The sequence below is a fragment of the Ursus maritimus genome, unplaced genomic scaffold, assembly GCF_017311325.1.
Source record: "Ursus maritimus isolate PB19 unplaced genomic scaffold, ASM1731132v1 scaffold_23, whole genome shotgun sequence".
NCBI lineage: Eukaryota > Metazoa > Chordata > Mammalia > Carnivora > Ursidae > Ursus > Ursus maritimus.
The window spans coordinates 40,706,496-40,729,636 of record NW_024424786.1 but is presented as its reverse complement, the minus strand read 5'-3'; the positions used below and the strand labels follow the sequence as shown (position 1 = coordinate 40,729,636).

At 55.5% G+C, this 23,141-nt stretch overlaps 3 protein-coding genes across 5 annotated transcripts in view; 2 read left to right on the top strand and 1 right to left on the bottom strand.

The window, feature by feature from the left end:
* Nucleotides 1-1,576: 1,576 nt before the first annotated feature.
* On the bottom strand, nt 1,577-3,796 carry DRAP1 (DR1 associated protein 1). Of its 2 annotated transcripts, none has more exons than XM_040639439.1 (7): nt 3,636-3,796; nt 3,320-3,392; nt 3,111-3,204; nt 2,700-2,819; nt 2,486-2,600; nt 2,161-2,249; nt 1,577-1,812 (listed from the first exon to the last, which is right to left on the bottom strand). In XM_040639439.1, the coding sequence occupies exons 1-7, from the start codon at nt 3,675-3,677 to the stop codon at nt 1,707-1,709; spliced, it is 639 nt and encodes a 212-aa protein (XP_040495373.1). In that variant the 5' UTR covers nt 3,678-3,796; the 3' UTR covers nt 1,577-1,706. The 2 variants fall into 2 exon arrangements, with proteins under 2 accessions (XP_040495373.1, XP_040495374.1); XM_040639440.1 differs by having other exon boundaries at nt 2,486-2,579.
* Nucleotides 3,797-4,115: 319 nt separating this feature from the next.
* CUNH11orf68 (chromosome unknown C11orf68 homolog) lies at nt 4,116-6,324 on the top strand. Its single transcript, XM_040638779.1, has 2 exons — nt 4,116-4,246; nt 4,922-6,324. The coding sequence occupies exons 1-2, from the start codon at nt 4,116-4,118 to the stop codon at nt 5,676-5,678; spliced, it is 888 nt and encodes a 295-aa protein (XP_040494713.1). The 3' UTR covers nt 5,679-6,324.
* Nucleotides 6,325-19,072: 12,748 nt separating this feature from the next.
* The window catches only part of FOSL1 (FOS like 1, AP-1 transcription factor subunit), a 6,405-nt gene continuing 2,336 nt past the window's right edge, over nt 19,073-23,141 (top strand). Inside the window, exons 1-2 of one of the 2 annotated variants that reach the window (XM_008709019.2) lie at nt 19,073-19,483; nt 21,458-21,655. In XM_008709019.2, the coding sequence (XP_008707241.1) occupies nt 19,394-19,483; nt 21,458-21,655 (288 nt within the window). In that variant the 5' untranslated portion in view covers nt 19,073-19,393. Of the gene's footprint in view, nt 19,484-21,083; nt 21,656-23,141 lie in introns of those variants that run through there. The other variant, XM_008709018.2, reaches the window with a different exon arrangement.

The window sequence follows — 23,141 nt, the reverse complement described above, 5'->3', positions numbered from 1 at the left end:
ACGACCCGGCCTCCACCACTCACTGTGGCCAGACTGTGTGGTGCAATGTCCCCACCCCTCGCCTCACAGGGGGTGGGGTCAGCTGCACATACTACAAGCTGACTAGAAGAGAGACGGTCCCCAAAAGCCAGCAGGGGCACTATAACCACAGGAGAGGCAGACAGGACCCAGGTGCCCCTCGGCTCCGGGCGCCCGGGCCCATCCATGCCTGCCACCTGGCCTCCTACGCCCCAAAGACGGAACACCTCAATGCTCCCGCCAAACCCACTCATCGTCCTCCACCTCACCCTGGTCGCGCTGGGGTCAGCCTCAGGCAAGCTCACCTCACTGCATCAGCCTCCTTGCCGTCCTTCCGTCCCCTCCCTTGCTATAACCTGCATTTCTGCTCTCTTAGAAAACAAACCAAAAAGTGTCCCTCTGTCCTCGTTCTGAGCCACGGCTCTCATCTCCGCTTCTCAGCCCTGAACGTTGCTTCCCCGCACCTCATTTCTCACCTCCAGCTTCCCACTGTCGGCCACCACCAAGCCTTCCCCGAAGCTTGCAAGCTGTTGTGACCGCTGACCACTCCCAGACACACCTGGCCACGTACCACCCGTGGCTCCCGGGGGGTTGGGGGGGCCCTGGGTGTGGCTGCTCTTCAGTCTCCTTGGGTGGCCTGCCCAGGCCCTCCCCCTCTCCCTGGGGCGAGGTCACCTACTCTCAAGGCTCACACATCTGTCTCCAGGCCCCTACCGTTCCAGGGCCCTAGTTCTAGGCCTCCCCTCAGCAGCTTCACGGGCACCCGAAACTCGCCACAGCCCCACTTGTGACCCTGACACCTAATCTTGCTTTCTCTAAGTCCTCCAGCTGGAAAAGAGCCCCCGCCCCACTCGCTGCAGAAGGCAAGCTGGCAGTCCCTAAGGGTTCCCTCCCTTGCAGCCCCACGGCCAGTCCATCCACGGCACCCTTGAGTCTACTGATAACACACACCTCAAGTCTGCCCACCGGCCGCCTTGTCTCCTGCCCAGCCTCACCAAGCCCCGGCTCCCTGAAGGCACACGTCTGCCTTGGGGACCCCACGGTTCCAGGGTCTGCTCACAAATGGGGGCGGGTTGACCACATGGGTCACTGTCCTGCTCAAAAGTTAATCTTCAAGGCCCTTGACAGTCACACCTACCTCTACTTCCGCTGCCCCTTCCCACACGCCCTTCATGGCACCGGGCTACGCAGCTGGCAAAGCTTCTTGCCATTGTTCGTCCCGTCTGTCCCCTTGCAGCAGTCCGCAGTGGACAGAACAGTCTCCATCAGACAGGAGCGGCCACTCAAAGAAAGATAGGAACCCTTCCAGGGTCACACGGCACAACAGAACAGGTTGTCCCCCAGCATAACCAGCCCCTCTGGTGCCACCCTACACCACCACTCTGCCTACCATCCCTCTGCCAGCAGCCTACCCTGCTCCTACCCTGGCAGAACTGCAGCCTCTGGACCCCCCCTTCACTCAGCTGCTGCCCTGCCCGCCCCTGCTCCTGGCCTCAGCTGAGCATCGGGAAAGCAGGTGGCTGGATGGGAAAGTGGCCACAGAGCCCTGGACACAGGCTGGGACAGACACTGGTGTTCCCTTTTATTATTAATTTTTTAATAAATTTAAGAACAGCTCTATCTTCTCTCCTCCCCCCAGAGCAACTAAAACCAACTAAAAGGGGGTGTGGCCTGGGGGGCAGAGGGCGCTAGGAGTCATAGTCCTCTTCATCCTCTGCGTCAGGTGCTGAGGGGCCCGGGGGTGCTGGGGGCAGAGGCAGAGTCGAGGTGAAAGGCATGAAGGGTGTCGGGGGGCTGCAGGGCAGAAAGCAGGAGAGAAAGATCAGACCCCTCTCTGGTGCCCATTCCCGCCCACTGGGCCCCACCCCGCCCCTGTGAGCACGCAGCCCGTGGCCCTCTGTACCAAGGGGCAGCCAAGCTCAGAGAAGGGAAGGACCCAGAGCAGGTCACACAGCTCCTGCCGAGGCCCCATGCAACAGGGCTGGGTGTGGGTGGGAGAGGAGACCTTCTGAGAGCGGTCTCCTGCCTTTAGGCCCTCCTCAGTTCCTCCCCGCCCATTCCCCAAATCTGCTGCAAGGACAAGAAAGACAAGGCAACCTTGCACAGCTTGCTAGCCCCCTCTGGTGCCACTGAGCCGCTTACCTCTGAAAGTGGGCAGGGGGATGGCTGGCCTGGGGTGGGGCCTGTGATGTCTCCTCTTCCCCATCAGTGTCTGTGTCGTCAGACTCATCCTGGGAACAAGGCAGGGGTCAGAGGTGACAAGAAAAGCGTGAGCCCATCACTGGAGAGCCTAGACCCCTGGGAGTGGCAGGGACAGGACACTGACCTCTGTAGCCTGACCTTTATAGCCCCAGTTTACAAAAGACAATAGGTGAGGATGGAACCAGGTGTCCAGCCAGCAAGGCCTGATGCAAGACTGTCGTCTCCACACCATGCGGTAGGGTAGAGGGCTGGGGGCCTCACTCACCTCCTGCTCCGAGTCCGTCCCCGACAGCTTCTTGTCCTTGCTTTTGCTTCCCATCCCACCATTCTTCCGGCCACTGCTGCCTGGCTTCCGGCCCCTTCGGGAAGGTACAGTCCATCTGCCCAGAGATCTCACCACTCCCTGACCACCCCCCAACCACCCCCAACCCCAGTGGCCTTGGCCTTCCTTGCCTGGACACCTGGCCCTGGCTCCTCACCTGCGGGTACCCTTGTCCCCATCCATGTGGTTGTCTTCCCCGTCTCCCTGCATGTCAGGCACAGAGGCCACCAGGTCCTTCAAGAAGTCAAACTGCTGCTCCAGCTCAATGCACTGTTTCCTGGAAGAGGTGGGGAGAAGATGGCATTCAGATGGGGCCCAGACGTCTGGGCCCTTAGCAAGGGATAGCATGGGTCTCTGGATGTCAGGAGAATGGAGCCTGGAAAACCGCCACCCCATCTCCACCACCTGACCCGCCCGCCTGGCTAGCCCAGCCAACCCCTCTTCCCCCAGTTCAAACCCACCACTATCTGAGGCATTGCTGGTCTCCCAGCAGCCTCCCACAACCCCTACGTGTGTGAACTCCTGGGGCGGGGTCCCACTGGGCCCAACCAGCTCTCTGGCCACTCACAGGTGGGATGTGGTCATGGTCTTGGCGTTTCGGGACTGGGTCACCTGGCAAGCCTTCTTCAACAGCGACTCCAGGAACAGCTCAAGCGCCCGGGCTGAGGAGCGTCAAGGAGAACACGGGTGGGGGATCCCCAGCCTAAACAAGGCGACCCCGGGCTCCCTCCCTACCCCACGTCCCTCAACCTGGCCAGGCAGGCCCCGACAGGATACAGATGATGACAGGCACTGCCGCCGCCACCTTCCCAATCTCTTCGTCAGTTTGCATGATCTTCTTGATCCGCGCCTGGGGAGGGGGCAGAAAACTAGGACCCTGTCACCTCCGTCCCAGAAAGGGGTGCTGGGAGGGGATAACGAGAGGGGGTATCCCGGGAGAAAGGGGGCGGGGGGCACCGACGCGGGGAGAGCACGGAAGGGGGCGGGGCGTCCGTGCCCCCGAACACCGCGATGCGCCCGCCCCCCAGCCCGGCTTGGGCCCGAGCCTCCCGAGAGCCCGGCCCGCTCCTCCCCGGCCCGGCCACGTGCTCACCGGCGGGAACCGCGCGTTATACTTTTTCTTCTTGCTCGGCATCTCAGGGTCTCTCTTGCCGCGCCGGGCCCAGCGCCGCCGCCCGCAGCTTCCCGGCCCCCGGGCCTGCTCGCCGCCCGCCTGCCGCGGTTCCCCTGGGTCCTGGTGCCGCCTGCTCCGCCCCCGCCGCTCCCCACGGGGTCCTAGCGCCGCCGGTCAAGACGCCGCTCTCAGGGCCGGGAGCGCCCTCCCCTTGGAGCCTCCCTGACCGTGCGCGTCGATCCCGACCGGACCGCCACTCCCGCCGGCCCCCAAGCCTAGAGAGCGAACGTTAGCCCCGCCCCCGAAGCCCCGCCCCGCCCCGGGTTCCCCGACGCCCCCCGCCACGGGGTCAGCCCCTCCCCTCGCAGGCCCCGCCCCGCGGCGAGGCCGACCGTCCCTGTGGCCCCGCCCCGTGCTGCGCTTGTCTATAAAGTTGTTGTTGAGACGGCGGGCGCTAAGATGGCGGCGGCGGCAGCCGTGGCGGGGGTGGGGCGCGGCGGCGGCGGCGGCGGCGCCGGCGGCGCAGAGCCCCGGCAGGAGCGGAACCGGGCGCGGGGCTGGGCCGGTGCCGAGCGTGGCGAAGGCCGGAGGTGACGGCGGGGCTGCGGGAGGGGGCAGGGCTGGGCGGGGGCGCGGCTCGGGCTGTGGGCGCTAATGGCGGCGGGCGCGGCGGGCCCGAGGCTGGCGCTCTCGTAGGCTCTAACAAGCCTGGGTTCCAGTCCGGCCACCGCCCCATTGGCCTTGAACCGGTCACTGCCTTTTCTGGGCATCAGTGTGCTCGTCTTCAGGTGGGCCCGACAGCACCAGCCTCGGGGGTCTGGCCCTACTGGGCCTGCCTGGATGCTGCGCGAACGTGCGCTTCTTTGCCTCGCTCCGTTAAATTCCAGCGCTCGGGATTCTGGCCGGGCCAGGAGGTGTAGCTGGGCCGGTTTCTCCCACACCTGAATTCACATCTCGGCCTTGTCACTCATTGCAGGTGTGACCTTGGGTAAGTCACTTCTCTCTGAGCTTCAGTTTTCTGGTCTGTAAATCGGAGTGATAATAAGATAAGCAACAACTTTTATGCAGTGCATATTCCACCTCCGGCGTTTAATGCTCAGCAGCTCTGGGGGACAGGAACAATTGTCCGCGGTAAAGATGAGGCAACTGAGGCACAGGGCGATAAGTCTTGCCTAAGGCCACAGAGCTCATTGGCTGCACCTGGTAGGGCCCAGCAAACTATAGATCTGTCCTGGACCTGCCCTAACTCGGTTCCTTCACAGCAGGATGGAGCCAGGTGAAGACATGGAGGAGGAAGACTCTCCAGGCGGCCGTGAGGATGGCTTCACTGCTGAGCACCTGGCCGCAGAGGCCATGGCAGCTGACATGGACCCCTGGCTAGTGTTTGATGCCCGCACCACACCTGCTGCCGAGCTGGATGCCTGGTTGGCCAAGTACCCACCATCCCAAGTTACTCGCTATGGGGACCCTGGCTCACCCAACTCTGAGCCTGTGGGCTGGATTGCAGCGTATGGGCAGGGCTATGTCCCCAACTCGGGCGATGTGCAGGGCCTGCAGGCAGCCTGGGAGGCTCTGCAGACCAGTGGGCGGCCCATCACACCGAGTACGCTGCGCCAGCTGGCCATCACCCATCATGTGCTCTCTGGCAAGTGGCTGATACACCTGGCACCTGGCTTCAAGCTGGACCACGCCTGGGCTGGCATTGCTCGGGCTGTGGTGGAGGGCCGGCTTCAGGTGGCCAAGGTGAGCCCACGGGCCAGGGAGGGTGGGCGCCAAGTCATCTGTGTTTACACAGATGACTTCACGGACCGCTTGGGTGTACTGGAGGCGGATGCGGCCATCCGTGCAGCAGGCATTAAGTGCCTGCTCACCTACAAGCCTGACGTCTACACCTACCTGGGCATCTACCGGGCCAACCGCTGGCATCTCTGCCCCACTCTCTATGAGAGCCGTTTTCAGCTGGGGGGCAGTACCCGCGGCTCCCGTGTGCTGGACCGCGCCAACAATGTGGAACTGACCTAGTGTGGCCAACTGGGGGAGACCACCTTCTGCCCCCCTCCCCCCACTCCCTGCTAGGGATGGATGCTCCCGTCTTCCTTCTCTTTGTCCCATGGAGTTTGAGCCCCCTAGCTCTGAGGACTAGGTCAACCGGGAACTGCCTGCATCCTCAATCCCTTTGAACTCTTGCCTTCTGTCCAGGGCTAACTCAAGTCCCCACCAGCTGGAGGCTCTGGCTCCCTGAGGGCCGGACCCTCAGCCTCTCTTTTCACTGCTGCTCCCCTCTGTCATCCAGGACCACAGGCTGGGTACAGATTCCCAGGAGGAGAGCCTTCCTTGGCCACCCTCATCCCCAACTGTACCTCCCTTTCCTCCCGAATCCTTTCCTTCTCCTCCCTCACAAGAGAGAAAAATTAGTGCTTCCAGTCCCTCTTGGAGCCTTCACAGTCCAGGGGGCAAAGGCCCTGCAGGCCTAAGCATGCTATTTTGTTAGGGGGGAGGGGGTGATTGTACCCACTCAGCCCTTGGCAGGGAGAGGGGATGCCAGGGCCATGGACATGGGGCCTGCCCCTCCCTGCCACCTCATACAGCCTGCGCCATCTTCTTCCTTCCTTCACCACCTTGACATGTGCCTGCTCCTGGCATTTCAATAAAACCCAATTTGGGTCTGTGTCTTGAGTGTTTTTTAAAATATTGTGTTGGTGGTTACCTGCTTTGGTCGCTGGAGAGAGGCAGGGCCAGAAGAGACTGCTTCTCTGCCCTAAGTGGGCACCCCTGACTGCCCCCAGTAATAAGATTCACCTCACTGCCAAGGCTGGGAACCTCTGAGAGCCTCTGCAAAGCCAGTCCTGCTTCTTCTCCATCCCAGGAATCAGAATCGGTTTCTCAGTGGTTTCCCATAAATCTAGGGGCTTGACCCAGTAAAGTCTGAGGGGATACTGCTAGCCCGCAGGGTGTATTTGTGTCAGTTCGAGAAAGGTACCGTCTTGGCCCTGGCATTTCTAGGTTAGGGAATACGGTCTGGTGAGCAGAGGACGGGCTAGATTTTGACAGCCTGGGTCGGACATCCTTATGCGGTAAACAACCTGCATGACCATAAGGAACTCTGGAAGCTCTGGCGTTTAGACTCACTTCTCCCAACCTGGCTGTCCTGGGCCACCGGACAGTTTGCAAAGCTTCCATGTGTCTTATTTAAGTCTCACAACCTGCTTGGGAGATGTTGGTCCCATTGTGTGGTCAAAGAAATGGAGGCCAAGAGGGAAAAGGAGTTCTCTCAGGGTCATGCAGTGAGTTGAGCAGAGTAGGACGTAACACCCTGGCCCCTGCGTCCTCCTCAGACTGTTATCCAGGGCCTCACCCACCGTGAGTTCTTCACAACTCACAACCCACAAGGCACATTCACTCACAAGATCGTGGGCAGCGCTGCTCAACTGAGGCTGCTGTAGTCTGGGAGCCTGGCTCCAACACCCCCCAGCCCCGTGCCTAGCCCTGGCCTTGGCTGGAGGCCAGGGTTTCTGGCAAGGAGCCCCTTGGGACGCTGCTCTCGTGCCGTGCCGGAGCTGACTCAGCCTCCAGCAGCCTCACCAAATTGGAATTTGGAGCAGGGGAGCGGAGATGCCACTGGGCTGACTGGGTGGAAGTGGGTGAGTCATGAGATGCTGGCTCAGCCCCCTCCCCAGCTTCCTCCTCACCCCAAGTTTCCCCAGGGCTGAGTTCCCTCAGCCCAGCCCTGGGAAGTCCCAGAGCTAGGTGGTCTCCGACTTGGAGCCCATTGCCCTGCCTCCCTCAGACAAGCTGTGCTTTGCACTTGACCAAACTGGGCCAAGGCTTGGGGGGGGGCGATCCTGCCAGGCCCTGATGGGTCCCACAAAGCAGCCCAGGTGGTATCAACAGCACCTGATTCTCCTTTCCTAATGAAGCATTTCACACTTCCTCTCTCTTCCATCCTCATGGCCCTACCTTAGCCCAGTCCTCTCTCTCCTGAACCACTGCAGCTTGCCTCTTCTGCCCCATTCCCTCTCATTGACCCCGTCTAGCCCCCCACAGCCAGTTCTCCTGCATAGCTACCCATGCCCCTCTTCTACTCAAAGCCCTTCCACGGTTCCCCATAGCCTGCAATATAGAGTCCACTCTCCTGAGGCGGACATGACCTTAGTTAGACCCCTGCCAAGCCCCAGCTTCCCTCAGGTGCCCCTTCCTGCCTGTGCTCACCCCACTGGAACCAACTGGCACTTCCTTCACCCCTTGGCATGCAGCCCTGGGCCTCAGGCCGTTCCTTCTGCTCGAACACCTGTCATTCAGCAAGGATCAGGGGGTTACTTATGTAATCGCTCAACTGATGCCTGTCTCCCGCTGGTCCCTAAACCACATGCCCAGACTGTGGGGCTTAGTGAAAGCAAGAACGTCTGAATCTCAGCCCTGTCACAAGAGCCTAGCACAGTGCTTGGCCAGAGCAACCTCTCCATAAGTTAAACTCCGAATCCAAATTTCCAACCGAATCCAGCCCCTGCCTGTTCCTCTGGACTCCTTCACTCTCTGCTTTACCCTTCTCGTTCCAGAAGTATGAGCTGCCTGGTGTTTCCTTGCATGCATGCTGTCCTTTCTCACTTTTGTGCCTTGCTCATGCTGTCACCTCCATTTGGTGTGCCTGACCCTTACGTGTTTTCCTGGCTGAACACCCCTCACACCTACCAGCCCATTCTCCCAGAGATTTCTCCTTCCCCATTCATCCGCACCCCAGGATCCCATAACACCCACCACACTGTGGCTCTCATCTGCGTGTCTGGGACCCCCTGCAAGGACAGTGGCTCCACTTATCTCACAGGGTGTCTTCAGGGTCCAGCATAGGACCTGGCCTAGCACAAGTGCCAAATAAACGTTATTGAATAAATGAGTGATTGAATGAAAGTCACTCTCTGTCTCCAGGCCTGTTTCCTCATTCCGTTCATAACAAAAGCCAGGCACTGTGCTAAGTGTTTCCCTCCATCATTGAAGTCTCACCTGGCTCTGTTATTATTGCCATTTTGCAGAAGAGGAAACTGAGGCCCAAAGAGGTTCAATAATTGGGTCCAGGTTACAAAGCCGTAAGAGGCAGAGCCAAGATTTGAATCCGGGTCATCCAACCCCAGAGCGCCTGACGGCATCGTCAAGCCCCCACAGTAGGAAAGTGCTGTTGGAGTGAGGGGCTGCAGAGATAAATAAGCCCCAGCAAGGACTTAGGATCTGATTTGTAAAACACACAATTTGGGTCCCAGAACTGCCAGGGAGAACAGACTGGGCCAAGACTCAGATTCCCATTTTACTGACGGAGAAACTGAAACCCAGAGAGTACAGTGACTAAGCCTACCTGAGCAGGAAGGCTCTCCCAGGCCTATGGTAAGGAATGCTTCCCTACCAGGCCAGGGGCTCGCCAAGATTCACCCCCTCAGGCTGGCAGAGGAGTCTGCCCTGTTTGGAGTAAGGAAACAACCCAGGCCCAGGGTGGCCTAGGCAAAGTAAATTTGGACAAGCCCCTATGCTCATCCCTCTTTTATAAAACCACATAAAAGATGACTGCAGCCAGGGAACAGAGACCCCACACCCACAATCTACCCCCTCCCACTCACGTGGCCTGTGAACCCCTAAACCCCAGGAAGGAGGCTCGAGAGGGGCTGGCCAGGGAATGGGGTGAATATCTACCCGACCCCTGATTTCAGATGGGGCTAGGGGCTGAGCCAGGGAAGACAGGAAACAGCTGAGCTGGGAGAAAGTTTCAGCCAGGGCTTTGGTGAGGTTTTGGGGATTTTCCCAGCCAGGCAACTGCACCCCACTCCCGCCCGCTGGGAGGGGCCCTGGCAGGGACGAGGCTTGGGTCACACAGCTGATTCATCCTGGGAGGGAAACTCCCCACTTCTCTGACGCGCATCCCCCAGACACTGAGGGGGTAACCTGAGGGCCCCCAGACACTGAGGGGGTAACCTGAGGGCACACAGCCCAGAAACCCACTGAACCCATTTTTCCTTGATTATTGGCTTTCCAGCAGGGCATGAAACCCCCCCCACCCCCCCAACCCCGGTCTGGACAGAGGGTCAGAGTCAGGCAGTGGGGCGGGCATGGGGGCATCTTCCCAGGGAATGAACTCAGAGACAGGAACCAAAGCAATGGCCAGACACGAGGTGCCTCTGGCCCCGTCCCCTCACCCATTTGTTTAGTTGAGGATGCTGGGGCTTAGATAGTAAGAGCGAACGGGCACATGACCTAGTCCGCATCTGGCGCTCCTCCAAGCAGTTTGCGTGCGTTACTGCATTTAGGTCCTCGCAGCCCTCGTTTTACTGAGGAGGGAACTGCAGCCAGAAGAGGTGAAGTAACTTGGCCATGGTCAAGGCTAGAAACACTCTGGCAGCCTCCACAACTCCCCAAAGTGCTTGTACACACCTCTGTGTGTGGCAGGGAGCTGTGTCCCTGGTCACTGAGCAGCTCTGGCTCCTGGCAACTCTAGAGGAGAGACATGTCACCAACTGGCCCTGGCTCCTCCCAGGTTAAAAAGAGAAAGCTTGTCCCGCAGAGGGAAAAAATCAGCCAAACCCCCAGAGGCCAGGAGAGGGCAGAGAAGCATTCCCGCCAAAATCTTCTTCTCTTAGGGCTTTGACTCCTTTCCAAACCCCCATCCTTTCCTCTGGAGCCAGAGCCTCCCCTTCCGGTCTGCCAGCCTCTCTCCCCTCCCCGCTGCCAACATACACACTCACGCGGGAACACACAGGCGCTGGTGTGCATGCTGAGAGCCCAGCCCCCAGACCCCTGCCCCTCGGCCCAGCGGGCTGGGGCCCACCAGGTGTTGGAGGGGCCCTGAGAGTTGTGGCTTTATGAGGCATGGCCAAAGGCCCTCCACAGGCAAGTTCTGCCCCATCTGGCTCCCACTCACAGGCTGCATGACTCACCCCCTTGCCCCCCATGACTCAGTTTACATGGGTGCCCAGAGGTCCTCCCGGTGAGGGTGGGGTGGTTTATTGGCCCAGCCTAGGCCTGCCAGCCCTTTATCCCAGGTTAAGCATTTCATCCCCCTCCTGGCCCGGAGCAGGAGCGGCACCCTGGAGCCCAGGGGTGGGGGTAAGCCTCAGGTCCAGGACAGTGAGGAGAGCCCAAGAACTGGGTGCAGGGCCTCACTGCCCTGGGCTTAGGTCTGCAGGGAACCAGAGCTGCTCCAAGAAACCTAAGGGGCTAGGCTGAGTTGGCAGAGCCATCCTGAGCACTGACAGCAGGACCCTCGATGCCCTTTGTGCAGAGGGAATGGTCCACATGGCACAAAACTCTATGGCAAGAAAATGCTAACACTTACTGAGCCCTTCTGCAGGAAACCAGTCCTGTGCTAAGTGCCATCCACACCTTATCTCATTTACTCCCCCAGCAACCCTGAAAAGCAGGTACAATCATTATATTATTTTCACGATGAGGAGACTGAGGCATAGAGAAGTTAAGAGAATGGCCCGGGTCACACAGCCAGAAAGCGGCTGAGCTGGGACCCCAACCCAGGCCACCTGACTCCAGAACTCTTGTGGTTATCCTCTGCTGCTTCCCTAAGCTGTGCTGGTTGGAGCAGGGGTGAGGGACCTGGGGGTCTGCCCTGCCCCTCCCCCAGGTGACTCTCCGGTGAAGCTTCTGGTTTTAGGGCTCACAGTGTGTAGATTACTCACCTACAAGAAGAGAAAACTGAGGCTCCCAGAGGAAAAGGGACCGGCCTGAGGTTGAAGAACCCATCAGAGATGCAGGCGGCTGGGACCTTGTCTTTGATGCTCTCCAGGATGTCCTGGGCCGGAGAGGTGGCTGGTGGGGGAGGGAACCCCAGGACAAGAGTGGGGACATGGTAGCTCTGTCCCTGACTCCCGCTTAATCCAGCCCCTTTCCTTCTCTGGAGCCTCAGAGTCCTCATCTGCCTCCTGGGGACAGGACTGCCATCGTAGCAGGGGGGCATGAGCCTCAAAGGACAGCAGGGAGACAGGCACCTGTGCACGCTCAGGGGGCATCTGGGGAACGGGTAGAGTGATACCCCGGCCCTGGAAACAGCAGCCCCCGCCCCCCTCGTACCTCATCCTCTTCCTCACCCGGGGCCCACCACGTGAGTCCCGCTGACCTTGAGAGCCTGGAGGCCGGGCCCAGAAGACCTTCCCACAAGGAACTACAGCCCCCTCTTCCCCAGACTCCAGCCTCAGCGAACTGGGCGCAGGTCGCTTCCCTGTTCAAACACCGCTCAGGAGTCCCCTGGTCTCCCAGCCCAAGTCAAGTTCCTCAGCAGGGCATTCAAGGACGCTGGCTTAGGCCTCACTCTGCCCACCCTCCTAGCTCACAGCCTAACACACATTCCACCACATGTTCTGGACCTCAGCGTCCCCAGGCCTCCCCTCTCTCCACCCCCAGGCCCTTGTGCTCACCGACTTCAACCCCAGGCATAGCTCCCCCAACCTCAAATTCTCCTCTGCCAGAAAGCCTGTCCTCCCCCAGTGGGAAAGAATCCTTCCTTCCTGGGGGCTCCTGGGGTGCCCCAGTGCTCTCCAGCTCCTGCCCCCAGCACTGTCGACCCACTGCCAGGGCTGTTTTCCTCAGTGTCTGATCACCTCTCTGCTGCTGTAACTGCCCTGGGGCCAAGACCAAGTCTTTAATCATCCCTGCCTCTCCCACAGCCGGCTCCATTCGACTTTATATTCAGTTAACTCAGGAGAATGGATGTAAAACTGGTCCAGCGTGCAATGGGATTGGACTCAGCCATCAAAAGGAGTGAACTGCTCCACGCACCTGAACGAGTCTCAGACACAGTGGTGAGGGACAGAAGACAGACACACAGGAGCTCACACTGCGGCCTCCACTGGTGTGAAAGTCCAGAAGAAGAGACCGAACTGATCTGTGGCAATAGAACGAAGATAAGTGACGTCCTGGGGGAGGGGGGAGCAAATGACTGCAAAGAGGGAGGAAAGAACTTGGCGGGGGGGAGACATTCTATATTTTGACTAGAAGGTGCTCACACAGGTGTCTAAAATGGTCAAACAACTGACCAATATGTGTTATTGAATATACAATATAGTTCAGCGAAGCAGGTTGTTTTTTTTTTTTAATGGGGCAGATCTACATAATACTCGGTGGAAGGATTTCCAAGATACAAGAAAACAAAACAGCAAGGAGAAAACAGGCCTCAGAGCAGGCTACCTTCTGGGTAAAAAGATACACGAGAAGGTGGTCCCACCAGAGTGTAGTTTTCACCGTGTACCCTGTGTGGCTTCTGGATCTGGAAGCATGTAAATGTATTACCTAGTTGAAAGAGAAATGCAACGAAAAATTTAAACATAGAAGACAAAGTAAAAAATAAAGATCATGTTTTAAAATAATTTAAGGGGCACCTGGGTGGCTCAGTCGGTTGAGCGTCTGCCTTCGGGTCAGGTCATGATCTCGGGGGTCCTGAAATCCGCTGGCGTTGGCCTACATCAGCTTCCTTGCTTCCTTGGGCTCCCTGCTCAGCAGGGAGTCTGCTTCTCCTGCTCCCTCGGCCCCTCCCCCCACTCCTGCTCTCGCGCTCTCTCTCAAATAAATAAATAAAATCTTTAAAAAATAAAATAAAAAATAAGCTAAAATAATATCTATAAAATCCCCCAAACACAAAATATTTAAGATATTTTAAATACAAAATATTTAAAATTTTTTCAGAGCAGGTTAAAAAAAAGTAATCCTGCGGTGTGCTATGGGACCATATCAGACAAGGAATTTAACCTAGGTTAGGGACTCATTGAAGTCCTCCTGAGGAAGTGGTGGGGAAACTGAGATCTACAGGATGAGAGAGGATTGGCCAGGCTGGGGAGGGATGAGGAAGGGCATCCTGGGCCCAGGGAACGGCCTGTGCGAAGGTGAGAGGCTCGGTTCAGCAGCAAGTCTGGGGCACATAGAGTAAGTGGGTAGAGCCTAGGCAGGCAGCCTACCTCTGGAAGGGCCCGGAATGCCATGCTAAGGATTCTGGCCAGTTTCAACGGGCAGACTAACAAAGCAGTGAAGAGCCCGGGCTCCGGAGATGGACACATAGGTTCAAATCCCGGCTCCGTCATTTCCTCACTGTGAGGCTTTTCGCAAGTTGCTTAATTTCTCTGGGCCGCCATTCCCTAATCTGTAAAATGGGTATAATATTATTATCTATCTCTACAGGATTGTTGTGGGGATTAATAAATTACTTTAAGGGGGCACCTGGGTGGCTCAGTCGTTAAGCGTCTGCCTTCGGCTCAGGGCGTGATCCCAGGTCCCTGGGATCAAGTCCTGCATTGGGCTCCCTGCTCCGCTGGGAGCCTGCTTCTTCCTCTCCCACTCCCCTGCTTGTGTTCCCCCTCTCGCTGGCTGTCTCTCTCTCCATCAAATAAATAAATAAAATCTTTTAAAAAATAACTAACTAACTAAATAAATAAATAAATAGATTATTTTCAACAATTCGTAAAAGCTCAGTGAGCATGAGCCCCGAGCATTATCCTCACGGCCCTCCAAGCCCCACAATCAACCTAAAAGAACAGCAGGTATGTGAGGCACCCACACCACTCCTTTCCAGGCCTCAGTCCTCCTGCGTAGCAACTCAAAAGGTGCCAGACCTCAGAAGGGTCCAAGTCTGAGAGTGAAATGGTCAGAATTTTACAAGATTCCCTCAGGCTGCGGGTGGGAAACGGAGAGGAAGGAGCCGAGCTGGAAGCTGTGGAGAGCGTCCAGGAGGCGGAAGATGGGGCCAGGACCAAGGGAAAGAAATGTTGGTTGAAGTGAACTAAAATGTCACCACGAGGTGGGGGGCGGCCGGAATCCTTACCCACTGCTGGTGACAGGTAAAATGGTACAACCACTCGGAAGGACTGTTGGAGAAAATCAAAGGCAAACGTCCATGTACCCTGTGACCCAGTAATTCCACTCCTGGGCACTTATCCTGGAGAAATGAGTGCAATCGGCCACCAAAGGACACATCCATTTATACGAAGCTCAAGAACAGGCAAAAGTCATCGATGATGCTAGAAGTCAGAATAGTGGTACCCGTGGGTGGGGAGTGGTGATTGAGGGGGGCCACGAGGAGCTTGGGAGTTGCTAGAAATGTCCTCTATCGTGATGAGGGCAGTAGCTACACGGATTTACATACATGTAACATGTTGGATGAGCACACTTCACTAGATGTATATTGAACTCAAATTTAGCCAGGAACCTAAATATAAGAACCAAAATTATAAAACAATTGGAAGAAAACGTAGGGGTAAATGCCCAAATTTGGTAATGGATTCATAGCTCTGACACTGGAAGAATGAGCAACAAAAGAAAAAACAGAAATTGGACTTCATAAACATTTTAAAAACTTCTGTGCATCGAAGGACGTTATGAAAAATGTGAAAAGACAACCTACAGAATGGGAGAAAATATCTGCAGATCATATTTTTGATAAGGGTTGGATATCCAGAATATATGAAGAACTTGTATAATTCAACAACCACAAAAAAGCAACCCAATTAGGAGCGCCTGGCTGGCTCGGTCAATAGAACATGGGACTCTTAATCTCAGAGTTGTAAGTTCAAGTTCCATGTTGGGCATGGAGCCAACTTAAAGATTAAAAATGGGCAAAGGACTCGAATAGATATTTGTCCCTGAAATACATATAAATAGCAAAAAAGCACATGAAAAGATATTCATCAAGAAACGTGATTGGTTATTAAGGAAATGCAAATTAAAACACAATGAGATACCATGTCACACCCTCTAGGATGTTTTTCATTTCAAAAACGGAAATCATAAATGTTGGCAAGGATCTGGGCAAATTAGAACCCTTACACGCTGCCAGTAGGAATGTAAAGTGGTACAACCACTTTGTAAAACCGTCTGGCAGTTCTTCACAAGGTCAGAGAATTACCAGGTAAGCCAGCAATTCTACTCTTAGGTACATACCCAAGATAAATGAAACATATGTCCACAAAAACTTGCACACAAAGGTCTATAGCAGCCTAAGTCATCATACCCCAAAAGGAGAAACATTCAAATACCCATCAGCATATGAATAAATGGTGGTATATCCATACAATAGAATATTATTCAGCANNNNCAGGAAAAAGAACAGAGTATTGATACACACTACAACATTATAGAGCCTGGAAAACGTGATGCTAAGTGAAACCAGCCGTGGAAGACCACATATTGTATGATTCCATTTATACGAAATGTACAAAATAGGCAAATTCATAGAGCCAGAAAGAGGATTCGTGGTTCCCAGGAGATGGGATTGGGAGTGATTTCTTTTCCTTTTTTTTTCAAGATTTTATTTATTTATTCGACAGAGATAGAGACAGCCAGCGAGAGAGGGAACACAAGCAGGGGGAGTGGGAGAGGAAGAAGCAGCCTCCCAGCAGAGGAGCCTGATGTGGGGCTCGATCCCAGAACACCGGGACCACGCCCTGAGCCGAAGGCAGACGCTTAACCACTGTGCCACCCAGGCGCCCCTTGGATCGGGAGTGATTTCTTCATGGGAATGGGATGATTTTCTGGGATAATAAAAGAACTTTGAAAACTAGAGAGAAGTGATTGTACAACATTATGAATGCACAAAATTCTATTGAAGTCTACACTTTAAAATGGTTAATTGTATGTTGTGTAAATTTCAACCGCATTTATAAAATAAACAAACTTCGATTTAAAAAGTGAATGGAGGGGTGCCTGGGTGGTTCAGTGGGCTAAGCGTCCAACTCTTGATTTCAGTTCAGGTCATGATCTCAGGGTCACAGGATGGAGCCCGATTAAGGCTCCACACTCAGTGGGAAGTCAGCTTGAGGATTTCTCTCCCTCTCCCTCTGCCCCCCCCCAATCTCTCTCTCTCTTTCAAATAAATAAATACATCTTAAAAAAAATAAAAAGTGAATGGAAGATGAAACAATATCCCAATATCCTGGGGGCACTGATAGAACTTGCTGGGTGCCAAGCACACTCACCCATCGCCTCCTTTTGCCTCACAGCAGCCCCAAGTGGTGGACATTCTCTGGGGCTCTGAGAGGGAAGAGACTGAGCCAGGCTCACACAGGGTGCCATGGGACAGTGCCCTGGTTTCTCAGACCTCTGGGCTCCCAGACTCCTGCAATCACAGTGGCCCCTTGGGAATCTCGCCTGGCCTCCCTGGGTGGGAGCGGGTGAGGTCAGGGGCCAGGAACGTTTCTGCAGCCGCGAAGCAGGAGTTAGTGACTGAGGAGCTTGGAATGTGCTGCCTCTGAAAGGACCTCCTTGTGGCTCCACCAACGGTTAGAGCAGGAAGGGACTTTCAGAACCATATAATCACACACCACACACACACACACACACACACACACACACACACACAGGGATTTGAGACCTGAGCTCCTGCTCAGTCACTGCCCCAGGATGCTGGGGGAGTGGGACAGGGTGGTAGTTTCTGGATCAGATGGACGTTTGCAGTCAAAGCAGACCTGTGTCAGCCCTCATGTGTGCCACCATCTGGCCGCCTTTGTCACCTTGACCCATCCAACTTGGGCTCAGCCAAAGAGTTCAAACATCAGTTAGTGTGTGTGCTGCATGATTGCCTAAACATGTGACCAGAACTCCAAGGGTTCCCACTTCTGGAGCTTTCTATTAACACGTGTATTTGTTTTTGTTATTTGTCAAGTTCTTACTATATGCCGGGCTAAACATGTGATATTATTTTATTCCTATTCTCTAACAACCCTGAGCTGTAGTTATCATTATGTGTCCATTCGACAGAGGAGGACACAGAGGCTCTGAGAGATTGTGTGTCTCATCTCGGTATACAGCTGGTGAGCAGCCTAACCAGAGTTCAAACTCCAGAACCCAGAGCTGTCTGATTCCAGCATTCATGTTCTTTTCCATGGATCACACTGCCTCGAATCTCTCTCTCCCTCTGTCTCTCTCACTTCTATATTTCTCATTCTGGTAAACCTCTGTTGTTTCTTTTCTTTTTAGAGAAAGACAAGCTTTGGGTAGAACAAGGGCAAGGGAGACGCACCAAGCCGGCAACCAGCTTCCGAGTGCACAGCACTTTCTAGCTTACAAAGCACGTTCACATTTATGATCTCATTTCATCCTATAGCAACCCCATGAGGTCAGCAAGAGGCTCAATTATTCCCATCGGGACTGGGACTTAAAGGGAAGGTGACCCACCCAAGGTCACAGAGACAGAAAATTGTAGCTCTGGGACTGAAAGCCCAGGGCCAAGCTGGCCTTCTGTCTCTGAATCCTGAGTGCACCCACAGACCCCTAGCTTCAGTCCCCAAGGAGGGCAGCCCAGGGCCCTACTTCCCCCGAACTCTTCCTTCTCTGAGGACAAAACTGGAGCTGACCAAATGGTGGTAGCAGTGGAAAGCAGGAGAGCCCAACTCGCTTTCTGTATCTGTGTGACACTGGTAGCCCCTTACTCTCGCCTTAGTTTTCCCATCTGCAGCGTGGGAGGAAGCAGAGAAGCTTTGGGGTGGTCCTCTCAGCACTGACATCCTGCACCTGTGAAAAAGTGTCTGGGAGGGCTTTGGGCAATCTGGCCTGAGCGTGGGCTTGGAGCTCCCACAGCCCTGATTTGGGAACCTGCTTCAGCCACCCGCTTAGTGATATAAGGCACTTCATTTCAACATCCCTTGGCCTTAGTATCCCCATCTGTAAAATGGGGATGACAATGGTACCTACTCCCCAGGGTTGTTGGCCTTGGTTGTTGAAATTTGGCCCCAGCCTCATATTCATACAGACCTTTGACATAATCTCCAAATAAGGCTGGTGGCCACAGAGCCCCCAAAGAGTGGTGACAGTATTTAAAGAGGATGGCATTTATCAGACCGCAAGACAACTGTGTCCCGCTGCAAACTCTGCAGGCTCTTAACCTCGTATAGAGGCTCTGAACTAAAACTTGTTATAAATTCTGAAATTATCCTATGAGTAGCACGATCATGTTGCCTTGTATTTGCGGGTACTTCAAACCATTAACTTGCTCAGTGTAAACATTTAAAATATACCACCCTTTTGGTAAGCCTGGTTTATCATTTATCCACTTTTTAGTATACCTGAACCTTAAAACGATGCCAGCAGGTGTGAAGCGTCGGATAGCAAGAGCACAGATCCTAGCATGAAGTAAGCACCCGGTAAATAAAATAATAACCACCACAGTCACATTTATAACCCACTTTACTATTTCCAGACCCCTTTCTCATTCTTCATTCCGACCTCCCACGCGCTGCAAGGCGTGATTCCTTCGTCCCATCTGACGGATGCAAAAACCGAGGCCAGCCCAGGCGGTGAGTGGGCTCCGAGGCCTGCGGCCGGCAGCGGGAAGGCGGGCCCAAAGCCTGGGCTCGCGAGCGGGGTGGGGCGGGGCGCCCAGCAGCTTACAGGTGCGTAAATCCGCGGGGGAATCCTCGGCTCCACCTGGGCGAGGCGAGGAAATTGCACCATGTATGGGCAACTACGTCAGAGGGGGCCGACCCGCAGCTGCCGCGGGGGACGCCAGGTCAGTCCCTTTCCCCACGAAAAGGCGGCTCCCGGACTGTAGGAGGCGTGGACAAGTTCAGGGCTGACTGGCAAAAGGCGGCGCGTCTGGGGAGGTGGAGCCCTGAGGTGTCCAGCGCCGTTGAAAATCGCCCGCTCCCCCCCCTCCCAATCGAAGTGGTTCAGCCCGAGAACTTTTCATTCATAAAAAGAAAAGACTCGGCGAGGAGCAAGTGAGTCAGAACCGAAGCCGGCGACGCGGACCCCACAAAGCAGCCAGCCAGGGCATGTTCCGAGACTTTGGGGAACCCGGACCGAGCTCCGGGGCCGGCGGTGCGTACGGCGGCCCGGCGCAGCCCCCCACTTCAGGCCAGCAGGTGAGAGGGACCCGACGCCTGGGGTTCCCGGGTGGACAGCGCCTGGGACGCTGCGGTCGGCTCCGCACACTCTGGGATTGGGTCCGGGAACAGGAGTAGGGACTGGATCTGGGGCCGTGGCCGTGGCCGCGGATGCTGCCCATTCTCCACCGTCTAGAGGCACATTTCCCCCACAGCCCAGGGGAACGCGCGGCGGGCGCACAAAGATCTGCGAACGTCCCCTCTCGCTCGCCCCTTTTTCCTTCGCTGTCTGCTGTGTATCTGTCCCGCCGTCTCTGTTACCTTCTTTCCTCCCGTCCACGACTAATTTCTTTGTCCTGTCTGCGTTAGAAGGGCGCCCCTTAGTCCAGGATTAGTCCTAGCTCCGACAGGATCAGAGGGGGTCTGATCCAACGCGAACTTAATTCCCGGGATCCGGGGTCTGGGCTGAGGCCGAGAAGTCCCCATATAGGAGGGAGGCGGGATCCAGCGGCAGGCTAGCCCCGACAGACTGGGAATCCTCAGCACAGTCTGTGACCGTCTGTGTATCCGTTTGTCTGTCCCTTTCTACCCTGTCGCCAAGTACATATCCCCTTCTTGGCTCAGTGGAGCCTGGTGGGCTCCGGGCGACTGGTTCTCGACCCCTTTACAGGCGGGGACGGTGGAGACTGCGGATGCCGGGACGCGCGGGCTCTTGGCAGCGGGCAGCTCCCGTGCCCCCGACTCTCTCGGCACCGAACGGCGCCCCGCTGCAGGTTGGGGGGACTTGGGTGGCTGCAGGTGCCCATTTCCTGTCGAGGGGCAGCGCGCACGTGTCGCTAGGGGAGGGAAGGAGCGGCGTCCGTTCCGCCGAGTCACAGCAGCCGAGTCACGGTGGCTGACTCACCCGGGGCGCCCCTCCCTTCCTGGCCCGGAGTGGCCCGGGCCCGGACTACCTCGGGAGCGGGAGATGCCGCCGGCGGTGCCTAGGTCCCGGAACTGGGGTCACTGGGCCACTGGGCCTGCAGGGACACTGCTGTCTGGACTTGCCTGGGCTTGCGGAGCGCTTCCCGGAGGCCTGGGAGCCAGGGCCCAGCCCCAAGGCTTGAACCCAGTTCTCCTCCCCAACACTGAATCCCCATCTCAACCCCTTCAGATTTCTGGAGGAAAGAAAATCTTGGCAGGTAATACATGGAGTGCATACAGTGCAGCCCGCATGGTTTGGGGAGGTTTCTACCTCCTTAACTGTATTTCACAGAATCTAATAATTCATTGATTTGAAAACCCATTATTTTGTGCCACTAAATGTTTCTAAAGTTGCCAAGTGAACTGTGATTTCAGAGCTACTAAAGGGCATCTCTTAGCATCAATGAAATGCCATAATCCCCACCTATGACAGTATTAAAAACAAGGAAACTGAGGCACATCGAGGTTAAATAACCTACCCAGAGTCATAGGCAGTAAGTGGCTGAGCTAAGAGCTCACTGGGACAGCCCACACCCAGGGCACCTGTGCACTGGACACCAGCCGCTCACCAGGCCCTGTCACACACACTCTCTCACCGGATTCTCATGGCCAGCCTCGGAGATAGGAGCTGGGATTCTCCTCTTTGTGCAGATGGGATTCAGGCAGAGTACAGGAGTATGCCTGGGCCCAGACTCCACTTCCCACTTACTGGCTATGTGTCTACGGACAACTTCTTTCCTGTCTGAAAATGAAGACACTGTTGGGCAAATTAGATGAGTCAGTATTTGTAAAATGGTTGGGACACTGCCTGGAATTCGTACTTTAGAAGTATTAGTTCTGATAGGGAGATGAAGGCACAGCAAGGTTATGAGGCTTGCCCAAAGTCACACAGCTCATAAGCAGGGATTTGTCACCAGGTCAGTGTCTCTGTCAAGGTGTCTCTGGGAACCAGCAGCTGCATTGAGGGTGGATGGCAGTGTGGCTTCTGTCCAGGGGAAGCCCTCAGTCTACACAGACCTCACCCTTGGCTCTCCATTTCTTGACCCTCAGAAGTTCCACCCCGTGCCGAGCATCCACGCTGTGAGTGGCAGCCAGGAGCTACAGTGGATGGTGCAGCCTCACTTCCTGGGACCCAGCAGTTACCCCAGGCCTCTGGCCTACCCCCAGTACAGCCCCCCGCAGCCCCGGCCAGGAGTCATCCGGGCCCTAGGGCCACATCCAGGGGTGCGTCGCCGACCCTGTGAACAGGTAAGTAGCAGAGGCATCACACTGGTTCTGATGCCCACGGGGGTGCTGAGGTGCAGATGACAAGTTCTTGGCCAAAAGAACACAGGCTTAGAAAAGGGGGATGTGGTGGGGGTAGGGCCACTGGTGACTTCTGGCCAAGACAGAAAGTAACAGGAGTCCCTGGGGTGATCCAGAGGGTTGCTTCTAGATCAGGGAGAGCTTTCTGGAGCTGGAGGTATATTAGCCCAGAAGGATGGGTAGGATTTGCATAGATAGAGATGAAGGAAAAGACATTCCAAGTAGAGGGGATGGCAGGAGCAAGACTGGAGGTGGAGGTGAGAACATGTAAGGTGTACGTGTGGAAAGGTGGGTGGACGGTAGCGGGTCCCCACCTGCTGACATGTATGGTGATGGTGAGTGTGTACTGTCTATGTAGCTGGGGAGAGAACAGAAAGGGGAGGGTTCCCTGCAGCTACTCTCTAGGTCTAAGTTTCCCTATCTCATTTAATCTTTACAAAAAGCCTCTGGGGAATGCACTCTGGTTTTCTCCATTTTACAGCTGGGAAATGAAGGCACACAGAGGTAGTCACTTGCCCAGATCACCCAAGTAGTGAGCAATGAAACAAGTCTTTCCAATTCTAAAGTGAGATCCTACCATCAAGCCACACTATCTCATCCAGACCTAACAGAGGTTCGAACCACAGTGAGCTGGGAACGCTTGGCTCCCCAACCAGGGCTCCTGCTTTCACAGTGCTAAAAAAAAAAAAAAAAAAAAAAAAAGTCCTTACCAAAATAAATAAGAGATAGAGGGTCTTTAAGGGAGTGGCTCTTCCTTCATTTTGGTATATGTGACTGTAATGGAGTGAGGCTGGCCCATTAAGGAGCTTGTCCTGACAGCAGGGTAGAAGATGAGGAAAGAGGTCAGGATCTTGGGAAGATGTGCAGTTAGACAGGTCTTTATGACCAACTGGAGAAGAGGACCATGCTGTGAGCCCCACAGACTGACTGCTGGACTTCTTCAGCCCTGTCCTGAGGGGGGGCTCTTTGTTTCTGGGACTCCTAGACTGGGGCTGTGAGCTCTAAGCGGGGTTCTTTTGGGGGAGGTGGTCTCCGTCAGCAGGCCTCTCAATGTTGAATAGAGTGAGTGGATTTTAATTTCTGCTCTGGGACCATAAACGAGTTATTCATCCTCTCCCGGCTTCAGTTCCTTACATGGAAAGCTGGGTTAAGAATCTGTGTAAAGCTCTTAGCCGGCATGTAATAGGTTCCTAATAAAAAATAACTTACTCAGTGGCAACACTCATTAACCCCTCCTAGTGCTCACAACCTCTGGGGAAGAGGACACTTGGTTATCAAGAGATCGAAAAGAATGAGCGTCCTTCGAGAAGGAGTGGCTGGGCCCCAGGGGTTCAGAGTAAGAAAGGCCACTTCTGGCTGGGCAATGAGAGAAAGCTTCCTGGAAGAGCCCATCTCGGTTGAGTCCTGAGAGATGATGGGGGGGGGGGGG